This window comes from Panthera onca, chromosome A2, assembly GCF_046562875.1.
Source record: "Panthera onca isolate mPanOnc1 chromosome A2, mPanOnc1 haplotype 2, whole genome shotgun sequence".
In the NCBI taxonomy this organism is placed as follows: Eukaryota; Metazoa; Chordata; class Mammalia; order Carnivora; family Felidae; genus Panthera; species Panthera onca.
In genome coordinates, this window is record NC_138340.1 from 36163280 (window position 1) to 36180558 (window position 17279).

The following is a 17279-nucleotide window of genomic DNA, read 5'->3' on the forward strand; positions in this document are numbered from 1 at the left end:
GTTACTCAGGTGAATTTTGATTTTTTTTTTTTTCAACGTTTTTTTATTTATTTTTGGGACAGAGAGAGACAGAGCATGAACGGGGGAGGGGCAGAGAGAGAGGGAGACACAGAATCCGAAACAGGCTCCAGGCTCCGAGCCATCAGCCCAGAGCCCGACGCGGGGCTCGAACTCACGGACCGCGAGATCGTGACCTGGCTGAAGTCGGACGCTTAACCGACTACGCCACCCAGGCGCCCTTGATTTTTAACCTCAGTTAAAGAAGATACTGCATTGCGGATTGTAAAATGCCCTATAAATGTATGGCGGATTATTATCCTGAAGGATTTGCTGAGCATGAATGTTTGGCCTCAAAAATTAACACTAAATAAGACTATCCTATGTGACTTGTGATATTGTGATTTATAATAAGATATATACATATTCGGTCTTCATCCCCATTTCTGGCCAAGGGAGAAAGCCCTTGGAATTTCAAAGCCAGGAAAGTGTCTTTTGTTACACTAATGAGGCACTTTTCGACCTCCCTAAGGTTGGGGGCTGGCTGCCAGACGAATCACCACATCACCCAATCAGAATCACCATTATTAGAGGGTTGGACCTTTCAGTCCCACCCCCACACCTTAGTGGAATAAAGAAGGGCTGGAGTTTGAATCAACTGTCATGGAGGTAATGAAGCCTCCACGAAAACCTAACAGGAGAGGACTTGGAAGGTTTCTGGGTTGGGGAACACGTGGGGTGCCTGGAGAAGGCACAGAAGCTCTGGGCCCCTTCCCCACACCTTGCTCTATGCAACTCTTCCATCTGGGTGTTCCTGAGCTACATCCTTCTAGAATAAACTGGTAGTCTACTAAGCAAAATATTTCTCTAGGTTACTTGAGCCACTCTAGCAAAATCTAACCCAATCTACAGCCGATGGATCAGTCAGAAGCACAGGTGATCCCCTGGGCTTGTAACTGGGGTCTAAAATGGGGCGGGGGGACAGTCTTGTGGGACTGAGCTCTTAACCTATGTGGGATCTGATGTTGTCTCTGGGTAGATGGTGTCAGAATTGAGTTGAATTGTAGGACAGCCAGCTGTTGCTGGACAATTGCTAGGTGGCACGTGGAAAATGTAACATATACGCTGGAACTGAGTGCTCAGCTAGACTAAAGGGGTAGCACGGGAGTTTCTTTGAGATGACAGAACAGTTCTGTGTCCTGATTGTGTTAGTGGTTGCATGCACACAGACGTATGATATAAATTTCACAGAATTATGCATCCAAAAATAAAAAATAAAAAAGAGTGCATGCAAGCACCGGTGAAATTCAACTATGTTTACTTAATATTATTGCAACAATGTCAATTTCCTGGTTTTGATCATTGTGGTTATGTTAGATGTCATCATTAGAGGAAGCTGGGATAGGGGTAGAATGGGAACTCCTTGCGCTGTCTAAACTTCTGGAAGTCTACAATTATTTCCAAATAAAAAGTTTTAAAAAAAAGTTTTTTTAAAGTACCCTAATTTGTTAATTTCTAGATATAGTCAATTAGACCAAAGAATTAGTAAAAATGTTTTAGGAGCACCTGGGTGGCTCAGTCGGTTGAGCATCTGACTCTTGATTTCGGCTCAGGTCATGATCTCTTGGTTCCTGGGTTCAAGCCCCACAATGAGCTCTGCACTGACAGTGCAGAGCCTCCTTGGGATTCTCTCTCTCCTCTCTCTGCCCCTCCCCTGCTCATACTGCCGCGCTCTCTCTTTCTTTCTTTGTCTCTCAAAGTAGATAAATAAACTTCAGAAATATGTTTTAAATCAAAATATTTTCTCCAGTTTATATAAAGTTCAAAAAGCTGATCAGAAGTGTTGAAAGTCGGGGCAGGGTTTCCCTTTGAAGAGGAGTCTTGGGTGCTGGTGATGGTCTATGTTTCACCAGGGTAAGAGTTATACAGCTAAGTTCACTTCTTCATCATCCAAACTGTACCCTCCTCTATATGCTTGTTACGTACTTCATTAAATACTTAATTCTTTAAAAAATGTGTTCCCCTGGGGCCCCTGGAAGGTAAGGTGGTGAGTGTCTGACTTCGGCTTAGGTCATGATGCCATATTTCATGGGTTCGAGCCCCGCGTCGAGCTCTGTGCTGATAGCTCGGAGCCTGGAACCTGCTTTGGATTTTGTGTGTGTGTCCCTCTCTCTCTGGCTCTCCCCCACTCACACTCTGTCTCTATCTCTCAAAAATGAATAAATGTAAAAAGAAAAAAAATTTTTAAAGATAAAAAATGTGTTCTCCAAACACATGCACAATTATGAAGAGTTAATAAAATTTCATTTTTGAACAGATTTTTTTTCTTTCATTGGCAGTCAGTAAATCGTGTATCATACTTCCTAATATTTTATAAACATATATTTAATTCAAATACAACTGACAGATTCACTCTGTAGCCATCACTCCCTGGAGGCTCATGCCAAATTCTCTACAAATAAAGTAACATTTTCCATTTAAAAGTCCCTTCCAAGGTCTGCAAGTGCCAGAAATAAAAGCAAATATTTTAGAAATATATATATATACGTATATATATATTTTAAATCTTACCAGGACTGCAGAGGGCTTTTGCGCTGACCTTGAGACATCAATGTATGAATGTCAAGCGTACAGTGTCCTCCAATTTCGCCACTCTGGAAAAAATCTTCCTTAAATCTGGTGGATGACAAAAAATTAAGCGGAGTTTGAAAAATTTTATCACTGTTCAAGCACACAGGATGTAACTAATGTGGTTTACAAAATCCGTTCCTCGTTAGAATTTAACTCTTTAAAACAGAATGCTTCGAACATAAACAAAAGTAGCAGAATGGTAAAGAAACCTGATGGACCCATAATCCAGCTTCACAATGATCAGCTTGTGGCTTGACTGGGCTTCCATCCTCCACCCATTCCCCGACCTCATCGCCATATTACTATGAAGCAAGTCCAAGCCATATCCCTGGACCTGGAAATATTTCCAAATTTCTGTTCGATTTTAACATCAACCATTGAAATACCTGTCATGGTCTCTCTTGATGTTTCTTAAATCAAGATAGAGATTGGTTGCTCTGCAGTACTGAAGATAACGGGAACATACCAGACTTGAGTCATTCTGAAACAAGGTGGAGAAGAAAGAAAAAAATAACTCCAGGTATTAACATTTCGAGGACACACTCAGCCTCACTAGACAGATTGACAGGATGTACATGTTCGGGCTGAAACCACACCACGTGATGAGAACAGCTTCTGAAAGCCTGCTTCTGTTGATGCATTTTTCTCCTCCCCAGCAGACTCTGGTCAAGCATAGTTTTGCCAGTGTGCACACTTTTAGGTTACTGGGAAAACTCCCAAATGTTCTATTTATATCATCTCAAATTTTAAGGCCAAGAGCTTTATGTGTGGTTTTGCTGTGCTCTAAAAAAAAAAAAAAAAAAAAGCTCTTAGAGCCATCAGTATCTCACAGCTATGAGAAAAAGCATTTTTCAAAGCCAAGCCAAATGCAACAAAGAAGAATGCACACATTAAGAGACATTAAAGTGAAGGCTGGAAGGGCAGTTGCCAATTTTAATAAGAGGTGCTTTCTACAAACTACAAAACTTCTCAGAGTCTCTCTTTCAACAGCAGTAAAAGGGCAATGTTTTTTAAATCACTGTAATAAAAGAGCAAAAGAGTCAACTACCAGAGCCTGTTTTTTTTTTGTTTTTTTTTTAACCAATCTGGTTTGTGCTGAAATAGGGACAGTTTCAAAAACTGTTATCTGCTCTGGATTTTATTTATGGATTTAAATGCCATCTTATTGTTTTCCCGTAATTCCCAATGAACACAAGGCCTTAACCTTAACCCACATGGTGTTTTGGAATCCATAGTTGGTAAGAGATCATATTCTGATTGCACAAAATGTGTCACTGTAGATCTTGTCCAGGAAAGCATTCTACAAACTGCCTTGGAGGAGGTGTGTGAGGTGTGGAATGGCTCTCCCTTTGTGCCCGCCACAAGAACATCTGGGCTCCAGACAAACTATGTGGCATACACAAAACAATGTCTTGTAAGGGTGTCAGCAGCAGTGCAGGTTAAAGCCACAAATTCCTCCTTCGGGGTTCATCCACCTCCTTACAATTGCTTCAAGTTCTATTACGTGGTATCTCCAAAAGCGCCACAGAGCACATATTCCACTTCTTAATGAAAGTGAATTAAGAATTTTTTAAAAATTTTCTAGATTGCCTGGAGATAACAGAGACCCCTGAGAGGTCAGAGACATGGCCAGGGTTCAAGAACCCTGGCAGATAGGAGACCTTAATAATAAGTGCTTACACTATCAACAATAGCCAAAGTATGAAAAGAGCCCAAATGGCCATCGATGGATGAATGGATGAAGAAGATGTGGTAGATATATACAATGGAGTATTACTCGGCAATCAAAAAGAATGAAATCTTGCCATTTGCACCTACGTGGATGGAACTGGAGGATATTATGCTAAGTGAAATTAGTCAGTCAGAGAAAGACAAAAATCGTATGATTTCACTCATATGAGGACTTTAAGAGACAAAACAGATGAACATAAGGGAAGGGAAATAAAAATAATACAAAAACAGGGAGGGGAACAAAACATAAGAGACTCTTAAATATGGAGAACAAACAGAAGGTTACTGGAGGGGTTGTGGGAGGGGGGATGGGCCAAAGGGGTAAGGGGTATGAAGGAATCTAGCCCTGAAATCATTGTTGCACTATATGCTAACTTGGATGTAAATTAAAAAAATAATAAAATAAAATAAAAATAAGAAAAAAATAAAAAAATAATAATCAGTCCTTACAGGGGTGCCCAGGTGGCTCAGTAGGGTAAGCGTCTAACTCTCCATCTCAGCTCAGGTCATGACCTTGCACTTCGTGAGTGCCAGCCCTGCACTGGGCTCTACGCTGATGGTGCAGAGCCTGCTTGGGATTCTGTCTCTCCTTCTCTCTGCCCCTCCCTTGTTTGTGTTCCTTCTCTCTCTCTCTTTCCCAAAATAAATAAATAAATTTAGAATAATAGTAAGTGCTTACAAGCCATGAACCTTTAAAAACTAACCCTGAGCCCTTTGCTGGAAACCCAGTCCCACACTGAGCATTTTTACAAGTAGAATTCCATTTCATCCCCACCATAAGCTATGACACAGGCATGGCTTGAAAGGAAAAGAAACTGAAAAATGGCAAGGTTGGGTGCTCTAAGAATCAGGTTTTGAACCCTGCCCTGTGGAGACTGCTCTTCTCCTGACCACCCAGAACTGGCTGTTAGCATTGTGCATGGCTGACCCACTGAGGGCAGTGTACGGTTGAAAGCACACAGAAAGAGATCTGTATCTGAGTTCTAGACGTACAAGTCTACAAGCGTGGTCCTGGAGAAGCTGCTTAACCTCTCTGAGGACTTTGTTTTTCTCTCTGGTCAAATGGCATCAGTAATCCCTGCCCTGTCTATCTGCTCTAAGGCTTGCGAAAGTCAAGCTAGCTGACAAGGAGAAAAGCCTTTCGCAAACCATCAAGTCCTAAACAAACACAGAGCAGTATGGTGGGGGTGTATCATCCGTCCCAAACGACTTGCGAGGGAATCTGGAAAGAAGCAATTTATCTTCTTTAGCCTATGTTGGGGGAAAATTCTAAACCTAGTTATATTTTAACTGTCTCAAAATATGACCTTCTGAGATATGTGTGAAAATGAGGACATGGCTTCCAAATGACACAGAACAACTTGTTTTAGAAGTTAAATAAAAGTTGAAGCCAGGGCGCCTGGGTGGCTCAGTCGGTTAAGCGTCCGACTTAGGCTCAGGTCATGATCTCATGGTTCCTGGGATCGAGCCCCTTGTTGGGCTCTGTGCTGACAGCTCAGAGCCTGAAGCCTGCTTCAGATTCTGTGTCTCCTTCTCTCTCTGCCCCTGCCCCACTCACTCTCTCTCTCTCAAAAAATAAATAAACATAAAAAAATTTTTTCAAGTTGAAGCCAATAAATAAGTGAGTAAGGATTCCTCTCATGGAGCCTTGCTTTTACATGAAAACCCAAACACTAATGAGTATTTGAAAATAAACACGCACCGTTTCCTCAGGCTGGCAGAGCACGTGAAGTTCTTCCAGTCGCTCTCCGGCATATCCAAAGTCAGCTTGTTTCCAGAATATGTCCTGGGCTGATTCAAGGGTATCTGTCCTATTCGCAATCACAAAGATGCCATTATTTTTCTCTTTTTCACTTTTCTGAGCCTTGAGTTTCCTTTCTAAAGATAAAATTGCTAAAAGTTTGCCATTAATTTTTTTAAACTATCATAATCTTCCTGAAACTCCTTTGAGACATCAAGATACCAAAATAAGTTACTTACAGACTTACTTTCTTTTACTAAAAATACACAACAGAAATTTATTAAGTTAGGGTCATCTGGAACTCAAGAAAACGAGCTGCTAATTACTGTATTTTCTTTAGCTGGTATGCACTGGTGCCCCAGCAGCACTTGAGATTCTCTAAGTGTCTCTAAAACATAAAACGTGTACTTTTAGCTTGGTCTCCCTTTCTCAGATGTTGAGAGATGACTCTAGCCTTTCCCGTGAAGAAAACAAATCTTTAAAGAACTTTCACTCTTACATCTTATAATACATATTCATGTAATAAAAATCATTAGAATAAATCCTAAGAATGGCAGCCTCAAAGTTCTTAACAACAATGGTCTTTAATCACCACTCCCCCAACACCATGTCCATCTGTGCCCCAACCAAAGTGTAGGCTTTACCTACTGTATATACTTCACACTCTCCTCCACACTCAAGAGGGAGCCATCAGGGGCGCCTGGGTTGCTCAGTCGGTTAAACGGCCGACTTCGGCTCAGGTCATGATCTCACGGTCCGTGAGTTCGAGCCCCGCGTCGGGCTCTGTGCTGACAGCTCAGAGCCTGGAGCCTGTTTCAGATTCTGTGTCTCCCTCTCTCTGACCCTCCCCTGTTCATGCTCTGTCTCTCCCTGTCTCAAAAATAAATAAAAACGTTTAAAAAAAATTTTTTTTTTAAAAAAGAGGGAGCCATCAATTTATCTTTTTTTTTTTTAGTGTTTGTTGGGGTAAAATATTTTCTAGTGATCTATATTGTTTTTCCCTCTTGGTAGAGGTAAAAAGACATATTCCTGCACAGGGTGGCAAGAAGGAGGGGAGGCAAGTCAACTTGAATTCATCACTGTGTAAGCAAATTAATATCTAAAAGAATTACTATCTAAAACCAAAAGAGTTTGTCTGGGAAGTGGGGCATCAGCATACAATGCAGAGAAGGATAATTTAAAGGGGAGGAGGGGGTGCCTGGGTGGCTCAGTCGGTTAAGTGTCCAACTTTGGCTCAGGACATCATCTCACAGTTTGTGAGTTTGAGCCCCACATCGGGCTCTGTGCTGACGGTGTGGAGTGTGCTTGGGATCCTCTGTCTCCCTCTCTCTCTGTGCACCGCCACACATGCCCTCTCTCTGTCAAAAATAAATAGACATTAAAAAAAGAAAAGAATTTAAAGGAGAGGAGGATTCCATCTAGAAGCTTACCATCCCATGTCGACGTAGGTACAAAGAGGGTAGCCAAACCTGAACTCTGGTTTGCAGGATTTCTCATAACCCCAGCAGAACTTTAGATTCTCTAAGTGTTTCTAAAAAAACAAACGTGTACTTTTAGACTAGTCTCCCTTTTTCGGACATTGAGAGACGACTCTAGTTTTTTCTGTGAAGAAAACAAATCTTTACAGAACTTTCACTCTTACATCTTATAATACATATTCATGTAATAAAAATCATTAGAATAAATCCTAAGAATGGCAGTCTCAAAGTTCTTAACAACAATGGTATTTAATCACCACTCCCCCAACACCATGTCCGTCTGTGACCCAACCCAAGTGTAGGCTTTACCTACATTCCCAAAGACCACTTGCATTGGAACTTCCTCAAGTAGCCTAATGAAACTGCCTTTCTCAGTGCTCAAAGCGATTCTAAAAGCAGTCCCCAAAGAGTCACAAAATGAAATTTCTATGATCAAAAGAACCACAAATTAGATGGATCAGCAACTTTACTCATCAATCAAGATAAGGAGAGACGCCACAAGACGCCACAAGACGGGACAGTTCTGCAGTCCTGGGGGGACCCAGCAGCTCCTGTGGCCAGAAAGCTTAGTCCGCTTGTCTGCAAGGCCCAGAAGCAAGACTGGTCTCATTCCCAGGTCTGCCTGTCCATGTGCTTCCTGTGTGGGCTCCATGGGAAAGGAAGCGTTTCACAAGGCCCAGCTTTGATCTCTGCGACCTGACCTCACCTCGTGAGACATCTTAATGGGCTCCAATTTGAGGCCTTTCCAACAACCTTAAAACAGAAGGAAGGCCATAGTAACAGTCATAATTAGGTGGAGACAGAGGCGGAGGTGTTATTACCGAAATTAAATGCTAAGAGACCTTCTCAAGAGCAGTTTAAGAAAGAAGAGGTGTGAAGTTCTTCGGTTGCTTTTACCTAGACCTTTTGTCCGAAATCTAATTTACTTTGTTTACAGAGAATACCAATAGTATCGGCCGCCTATTTATTTCATTAGTGATTTAGCTTTTAAATTTTATTAGTGATTTCGACTTTAAATCTCACTCTCATGAATGGGGTATCATTTTAAAAAGCAAAGTTTAGTCACTTAGCAGCACTAGATGAAATGCAAACAGTCTTACTACTACCTTACAGAATGCAGCCATCAAGTTCAGGTTATAAAACAGGACTAAAATCCTTTTAAAAAGAACTAAGAGGAGAAAAAACAAGACGAATACCTACCTTATAAGGACAATGGGAGTCTTTCTTACAGACCGTGGCAATGTGCCTATTATTGTGCAAAAAGAAGGGAATGTGTTCCTGGGGCAAGCGAATGCTGGCGTAGTTAAACAGAGGTTCGCCTGGAATGCCATCAGCCTTGGGAGAAGCCTCCTCTTGGCCACTCAGTGAAACACCATGAAGCAATACTCCAAGAATAAGCAGCATTAACATAGCAACCTCCAAACCTAGAGATCCAATTGGAAAGGTTTTTGTTAAGGCCTATCCTTTAAAGGTCAAAGAGATCAAGAGCTAAATATAAAGACACCGAACTCTACTGAGTAACATTCCCTCTATTTGACATTTATTATGCACCTGTTCTGTGCCAGGCACTGTGTTAGGGGCTACCCCGTACACAGGCTTGAACAAAACAAGAAAGGCTCCTGCTCTGTTGGAGCTTATAACCTTTTTCAGACTTTTCAGTAGAGAGCCAGATAGTGAATATTTTTGGCTTGGGAGGTCCTACAATCTCTGAGGTACTACGCCACAGTACCTTTGCTATGAAAGAACCCACAGCCCATCCTAAAGAATAGGGGTGGTTGTGTTCTAATAAAACTTTATTTGTGAAAACGGGATGAAGGATTCGATGTGACCCCACTCACATATTACTGATGCTAGAAAGTAGGTAATATGATAGATAACACGGCATGGTGGTTAAGAATATGAACTTTGAGACTAGACCAATTGGGTTTGAATCCAGCTACAGTTTCCTGGCTGTATGATCTTGAGCTATTTAATCTCTCTGTGCTTCAGCTTTTCCAACTGTAAAATGGAAATAATAATAAACCTTCCTCATAGGGCTGTTGTGACTTAAATATTGGTAAAATGTTTAGATGTACCTGGCACATTAAATGCTATATAGGTGTTTATGAAATAAATGTTTAAAGCCATGTGGTATGGTGGGGGGAAGGAACAGGTCGCTAAATAATATTTGAGCTTAGACCTGAATTTTGAGCAAGGAAATCATGCCAGGGAGAGAGAAGAAAAGAAAATGCAAAAGCTCTGAGGATATGTGTATCTGCTGAATAAAAACTAATAATCATGGGATGCCTGAGTGGCTCACACAGTTGAGTGTTCTGACTCTTGGTTTCAGCTCAGGTCATAATCCCAAAATGGTGGGATTGAGCCCCGCATCGAGCTCCACACTGAGAATGGAGCCTGCTTAGATTTTCTCTCTCTTCCTCTGCCCCTCTATCCCTCTTGCACTCTCTGTCTCTGAAATTAAAAAAAAAACAAAAACCACACCTAATAATCACAATTGTATATGGGTTCATACTATGTGTCAGGTACTGTTCAAAGTACCAAGGATGTAGCAATGAAGATGTGGTCTAAAACCCCTTACCCTCGTGAAGCTTACATTCTAGTGGGTGTCATAATGATCTATGATAATAGTAACTACAACTTAGAAAACTCCAGGAGGGAAATTCAGGCAGTCTGTCTCAGAGACTGTGCCATTACTCTGTCCCCATCTTGCATCAGCAAGATGAAAACAGACGATAACCATCATGGGACCTTACTACATGTCTATCTCACCCCACAAGGATTAAATCTCAAGGACTAGAATTCTCCTATGTATCCAGACCATAATGATACCATTTCTTGTTCACTTTAGCAGTATATTTTGCTCTGTGAAAAAAAAAAAAAAAGGGCTCTTCCCACTGAATGATAGGGCTATATTACACGTAACTACTCCCCAGCAAGATCCACAGTCATCAGGGCATGTTGGAAAACCCAGCTTTCAGAATCAGCCTTCACTGACCCTGGGTCACAAGGACGGGGCCTTTAGGAACAAACTTCAATGTTCAATCCAGCTTCAAGTTCCAAGGCCAAGGCTTCATAACAAAGAGTGTGGACAGTGAAAAGGAATCCTTTTCCCCTCTGGAGTAGTAAATATGGTGGGTTCTTTCGTGGCTCTGAAGAATATACTGTTACCTGTTATAAAGTGACCTGAATTAATATTGTTAGTTATGACTTTTATACAACAGTGAATTGATAGCAATTTTACAAAATTTAAAAATACATATTAATACTAACAGTGTACTTATCAGGGAAATATTGACCTCTTGAATTCTCAGAACCACACAGAAGCTTTTGTCATGCTTTAGGTATCTGAAATCTGTCAGAAATGAAACATATTACCTTAAAAGAATGCTAACGTAGACCTTATCATATAGGTGATATTTTGGATTCAAGGAAATATTAAGAGAGAAAACAACGTAGTGAGATAACGTCTCAGTGGAAGGCCAAGCATTTAGTGAGACACTCTGTAAGCAAAGAGCCTGACTCAGTGAGTTTTCTTTTCCCTAATGAACACCATGCTGCTAAAAGCAAAGTCAAAGACACCATCTTCAACACTCTAACTTTAACCAGATTCTAATGGTAAGCAGAAGGACACAGCCTGCTTTATACAGTCACCAACTGGTACAGGCCAAAGGGACACTTTGTAGATTAACCATTTCCTAGAGGCAAACAATGTTCCTGGTTCTGACCCTATTCATTCTGCGCACTGAATCATACTGCTACTTGAACCTTACTATTTACTACTCCGGGCCTTACCTTTCAAAAGGCAGGATGGCCTATTTTTTGGCTCATCCCTTCCAGTGATGAAGTCATTGCTATGACTAAGTCCTGACCTTCCAGTGTTCAGGTCCACTGTCCTTGACTGAGCTCTAGACAAAACTAAACCCACTGATCCATGCAGAAGGAGTAACTTAAGTCATGGGAAAAATCTGAAGTCTCAGACCAGAAAGCAGGCTTTTGCAAAGGGCACGTACCCACTTGCATACGCTAGAAGGGGGTGGCTGCTGGAGTATGAAAGCACAACCCCGGGGCCTGGCAGAAAGCCTGTCCGAACGCGGTCGTCTTGCAAGGTCCCCCAGGGCAGGGTGTCTGCACTTCTCCAGCAGATGAAAGCTTCAGCGCTGCGCTACTTGCCTTCAGCGCAATGCAACTGGCTCCCTCCTCTTCTGTATTCCTGGACCGGATTTCCTCAGGCCTAAAAGGTGGAGGAGGGGCAAAAAAAAAAAAAAAAAAGTAAGAGCATGAAAGACGATGAGAGGCTAAAGCCCGAGGCTGACAGGGACCACAGTGGGTGACACAGTGGGCAGTGCCTTGTGACAGAGCTTGGGCAGTCTAAAGAAGGCAGTGGACACACGAAAAGTTGAAAGCATCTGAGGCTCACAAGGACTCCTAAATGGCTCGGCCCCCACTGGGGCCACAGGTCCCACGGTGGGTATAGGCAAGGGGGTCGGAGAGGGCTCGGCGGCTGCCTGAGATGCCCAGGGGAGGTCCACCAGCTGTGCGCGAGAACTGGAAGCGGTGCGGCGGCGGGGTCGGCGGCGGGCGCGCTTCCGCAGCCACCCCGCCGCGCTCCGGACCCACTCCGCGCTCCGCACCCACGCCGCCACCTCCCGGACGCGGGGATCCCCGCACGTCGCCCGCCACCCAGCACCGCACCCCCGCTCCACCCGGCCCCCGGCGTGCCGGGGAGGGGCCCGGGGAAGCGGCTTCGCCCCGGTCTGGGACCCCGACCCACGGGGCGCGGGCGGGGAAGAAGGGCATCCTTCCCCGTGGCCAGCGGGCTCCCGGGAGCCCCGCGCGCCGCTGCAGGCACCGTGAAGGGGCCGAGCACCCGCCTCTCCGGCCCGCAGGCGGCGAAGGCGCCGGCGGAGTCCGCGGAGAGGCTGCAGCCCGCGGGCAAGGCGCGCCGGGCGCCCCGGCGGGAGAGGCGCGCGCAGCACGGCGGCCGCGGGAGGGCGGCGGGTGAGGGCTCCGCGGATCGCCGAGCGAGTCCCACCTGGAGCCGGGGGAGCCGGGGCTGCGGAGGAGGAGGAGACGGCCGCCGTTCGGGGGCACGGAGTCGTCATAACCGGCTACTGCGGCTCACCGGAAACCTCGGGCGCCGGAGCCGGGCCAGGGGGCGCCAGGGAGCCGCCGGGACAGCGAGACGGCCTGCGCCGGGAGGCGGGCCCGAGCCCCGCAGTGGGGCAGGGGCAGGAGCCGGGGCCGGGCGCGCGCCCGCGGGACGCACGGCAGCGGGGCGGGGGCTCGGTCTGCGCTGCCCCTCGCTACCGGGCGGAGAGGGAGAGCCTCTGAGCCGGCCCCGCGAGCTGAGCCGGAGAGCGAAGCGGGGTCTCGAAGCTGCACACGCCCCCTCGGGGGGAGGCGATAAGGCGCTCGGAGGACACGGCACACCTGACTCTCCCGGTCTTCATTCTGGTTGCGTCTTCCTGACGCGGGTGGTTACCGTCTGGTTCATTAGAGAAGTTGCCGCCTTCACTTTGCAACGTGAGCGCGAACGGAGTTGGCGGCACCTTCTGGCGGCGGGGATTCCGGGATACTTGCTTCTCTCCGTACTTGGGGGCAACTCGCCAAGTTCAAATGCTCTTCTGCGGAGTTGAAGTTTGATCCTTGGATTATTTTATAATTATTTGAATTCCTTTATAATTATATGGGTTATTTTATCATAATTATTTGAATGTCCATCCCCCACACTGTCTTCACTTTGGACACCTTGGGTTCTAGAATGCTATCTCGTATAGCATAGGAGCATTACGGACTCAACTTGAACTGATTAACTAAAGGTTGATGCCATCAAAATAAACTTACGCTCACAGAGTCACCACTATTCCTATGACCTTAAAGAAACACGACAGTTTATTTCCAAAGGTTTACATGCTTTTTAAATACTTTTTGAAGATGCTGTTATGAGAAGTATTACTAGTTATCTGCTAAATTAGGAATGTTGTCTGGATTTTCCCCCCAAATAACAACACCGCTAAAACACAGAGTAACTTGACATGTGCCAGGCATAATCCTAAAGCACTTCACAGTATCAAGTCATTTACTCTTCATGTTAAAGACTGCCTTTAAGGGAACTACTGCTCTCTAATTTCATACTTTGCCCACCCCATACCAATAAAGGCAGTAATTTTTAAAAGTGCTTCTAAGCTTACTTGTCACCATCCCATTTTTGTCATGTACAGAAAATGGAGCTTTCCTGTTAGGTATTCAAAATGAGTTGTAATCATTTAAAATAAATTTTTCTCACTAAGCCATGTGACATATATTTATATTTATTATATAGTTTTTAAACATAATACCTGAGAAAAGTTTCTAAAAATAAGTTAATCTCATTGCAAGGACATACAAGTCAATTAAATTGGTGTCACATACACATGGTACTATTTTAAATGGCTAAATATTAAGTTGTGGTCATTCAGGCTCAGAGGAAACAAGATAGGATAGAGCTTTAAGAACGGGAGAGTGATTCTGCAGCAGCTATTTGTAACATAGAATTTCTACCCAAAATACCAATCTTAAATTTTTCAAAAAATGTTTATTTATTTCTGAGACAGAGAGAGACAGAGCATGAGGTGGGGAGGGGTAGAGAGAGAGGGAGACACAGAATCGGAAGCAGGCTCCAGGCTCTGAGCCGTCAGCGCAGAGCCCAAAGTGGGGCTCAAACTCACAAACCGTGAAATCGTGACCTGAGCCGAAGTCGGTCGCTCAACTGACTGAGCCACCCAGGAGCGCCCCCAATCTTAAAATTTAATTTTGAACTTTCTTTAAGTGGACATTAAAATAAACTCAAATGTCCATTAATATTGGAATGACTACATTGTGGTATATCCACACAAGGTACTATGCAGGTGTAAAAAATTAAAAAAAAGAAACGAGAAATATCTTTATACACTGCAGGGTGTATTGAGTGGGGAAAAGATGGTAATATACTATTATTTATCCAGGAAAGAGGATATATATGTTATTTTACAAATAGCATAACATTTAAAATGATTATGGGGGGAAGAGGGAATATGGGTATAGGGACAAAGAAAATAACTTCCCTAGATGTACATTATATAGAAGTGGCTTTAGAATCATGTGAATATTTTACATTATGAAACAAAATTAAATTTTTTAAAAGTAATCCTTCAAAATTACAAATAAAATGAAACTAAGTGCATTTAAACACTGTCCAGTTGTGCTGTAGTCCACAAGGAAGGAACTATCCCAAGTGACTTTGAAACATAGTACATCCCAGTAGATGTACCCTCAGGATTAAAAGAATTTTAAAATCATAAACTGTTTTCATGAACCCAATTGTTGGTGGGAATATTGGTTAGGATAAACCAAATAGAAATAATTAAGACAGTATCTTGGAAGGTGAATTTTTTGACATGTGGTATAGATGTAAGCCTGATAAGGTTATATAAAAATCCTGTAGTTACGAATTTGGAGGTGATAATATAAGTTAACATACTTTATTACTAAAAACAAATCTCTCCTCCATCATCCATTGAAAAGGCCTATAAACAACCAACTCTGTAGCAAGAAGCACCTGTTGTACCCAGAATGTGATCTCTGCAAACCTCTTCTCATTAAAAGGAACATGGGTTCCAAAGAAAGAAAAATGGATCATCTTAGATGTGGGGCAGGAAATGTACAAGAAGCTGAAAGATCTTACATGAGGGGGCAGGAAAGTAATTAAAGTTTGTAAGGGCCATATCAAAAAGACTCAGGAACCAATTTAAAAAGGCTCCCTCTGGCCAAAGACAGAAGAATTTAAATCATCAATAAAGGTAACTGTAATGGATTAAAGCATCTATAAATATTATACTCAAAAAGTTCCAACCAATCAACCAAATACATCAGCCAAAACCTCACTGTTCATCTCTGATGGCAGAAGGGAACCAACTCTTCATGTGAAAACTGGTAAATGAAGTAAACAAATCAAACATATTTATCCCATCTTTCCTATGAGTCATGCATGATGCACGTAATCAAATGATGAGGTACTTTTTACAGAAACTTTCCATACTTAAATATGATAATCAAATCATATGTCTGAAATTTGCTTCAAAATAGTGTGGATTGAGGGGCACCTGGGTGGCTCAGTTGATTAAGCGTCCGACTTCAGCTCAGGTCATGATCTCGCGGTTTGGGAGTTCGTGCCCCGTGTGGGTCTGTGCTGACAGTTGAAAGCGTGGAGCCTGCTTCAGATTCTGTGTCTCCCTCTCTCTCTGTCCCTCCCCTGCTCACTGTCTCTGTCGCTCTCAAAAATAAACATTAAAAAAATTTTTTTAAAGTGTGGATTGAGATGAAGCACACATGGACTATAAATGAAACAAAATGGGCCATGAACTGTTGAACCCTGTTAAAGAGTATGTTAGCGAGTGTATGGGGATTCATAATCTGTTCTCTCATTTGTACAGGTTTGAAATTTTATATAATTTTTATAGTGCATTGCAATTTTATTATATGTTTTAAGCTTGCTACACACATAGTGACACTTGGCTGGCTCATAGTGTCAGCAAAATGCTGAACTATCAGCATATAGCTGATTGGCTCTCTGATACATCCAGCTGCTTTAAACTGTAATTCAAAGGTTGAAGTTTTAAGTGAATAAGTTTTGACAAACGTTGGTCTTATGCTAAAGTGATCTATATGCTTATGGGTTTACAGAAAAGGAGCAAGACACTGCACTTAATGGTTCAGAGCATGCCCTGGAGCCGAACAGCACAAATGAGAACCCCATCATTGCCACTTACTTGCCATATGACCCTAAGCAAGTAGACCATTCTTCATTTTAAAAATGGACCATTTGCAACTCCGTGGATGGGACTGGAGGATATTATGCTAAGTGAAATTAGTCAGAGAAAGACAAATATCATATGACTTCACTCATATGAGGACTTTAAGAGACAAAACAGATGAACATAAGCGAAGGGAAACAAAAATAATATAAAAACAGGGAGGGGGACAAAACAGAAGTAGACTCATAAATATGGAGAACAAACTGATGGTTACTGGAGGGATTGTGGGGGGGGGGGATGGGCTAAATGGATAAGGGGCATCAAGGAATCTACTCCTGAAATCATTGTTGCACTATATGCTAATTTGAATGTAAATTTAAAAAAATAAAATAAAGATAAATGGAAATAATGGTGTGGACTTTAAAGGCTGATCTGAAGGTAAGAGTGCAGGTAGGTATACAATCCCTCTTCCAAAATCCTTGGAACCATATGTGTTCCTGAATTTTTTTTGTAAAGAATAGGTTGTTGCACAGTTTACTACTTAACACCTTCAGTGTGCCCTGGGTTAACACCCCATAATCCCACACAGTTCTGCAGAAAATATATGATTACTCACATCGAATGAGATAAAGCCTCTAAATAGCCCCATGTCAGTAAAGGTCAGGCTTTACCACCAAAGCAGATCTGGTAATAAACTTATAAAAATACCAATTAGTTTTCGGAGTTTTCTAGACTTCAAAACAGTGGATAAGGGATTATGAGCACATTTCAGTTAATTCTTTCCACAGTAACAAAGTAAGTAAGCACGGTGTTTGCTATAATCAACATGACCACAGATTTGTAAACAGTATGTATTTTTTAAAATGAAGATTGAAATTTCAGGAGACAAATGGGCATGGTGTTGTATAAAACTGAAAGAACACCTCTGTT

At 42.8% G+C, this 17279-nt stretch overlaps 1 protein-coding gene across 3 annotated transcripts in view; it reads right to left on the reverse strand.

The window, feature by feature from the left end:
• EOGT (EGF domain specific O-linked N-acetylglucosamine transferase) overlaps window positions 1-13250 on the reverse strand; it is a 37008-nt gene extending 23758 nt beyond the window's left edge. The window contains exons 1-7 of one of the 3 annotated variants that reach the window (XR_009609796.3): window positions 12611-13250; window positions 11589-11809; window positions 8779-9002; window positions 7531-7631; window positions 6062-6170; window positions 3015-3109; window positions 2569-2673 (exon numbers count right to left, since the gene is read on the reverse strand). Coding sequence is in view for 2 of the 3 variants with exons in the window: in XM_060631549.3 (XP_060487532.1) it covers window positions 2569-2673; window positions 3015-3109; window positions 6062-6170; window positions 7531-7631; window positions 8779-9002; window positions 11589-11598 (644 nt within the window). In the remaining variant the exon portion in view is untranslated. The remainder of the gene's footprint in view (window positions 1-2568; window positions 2674-3014; window positions 3110-6061; window positions 6171-7530; window positions 7632-8778; window positions 9003-11588; window positions 11810-12610) is intronic. The other 2 variants (XM_078442839.2, XM_060631549.3) reach the window with 2 other exon arrangements.
• Between the last annotated feature and the right edge of the window lie 4029 nt (window positions 13251-17279).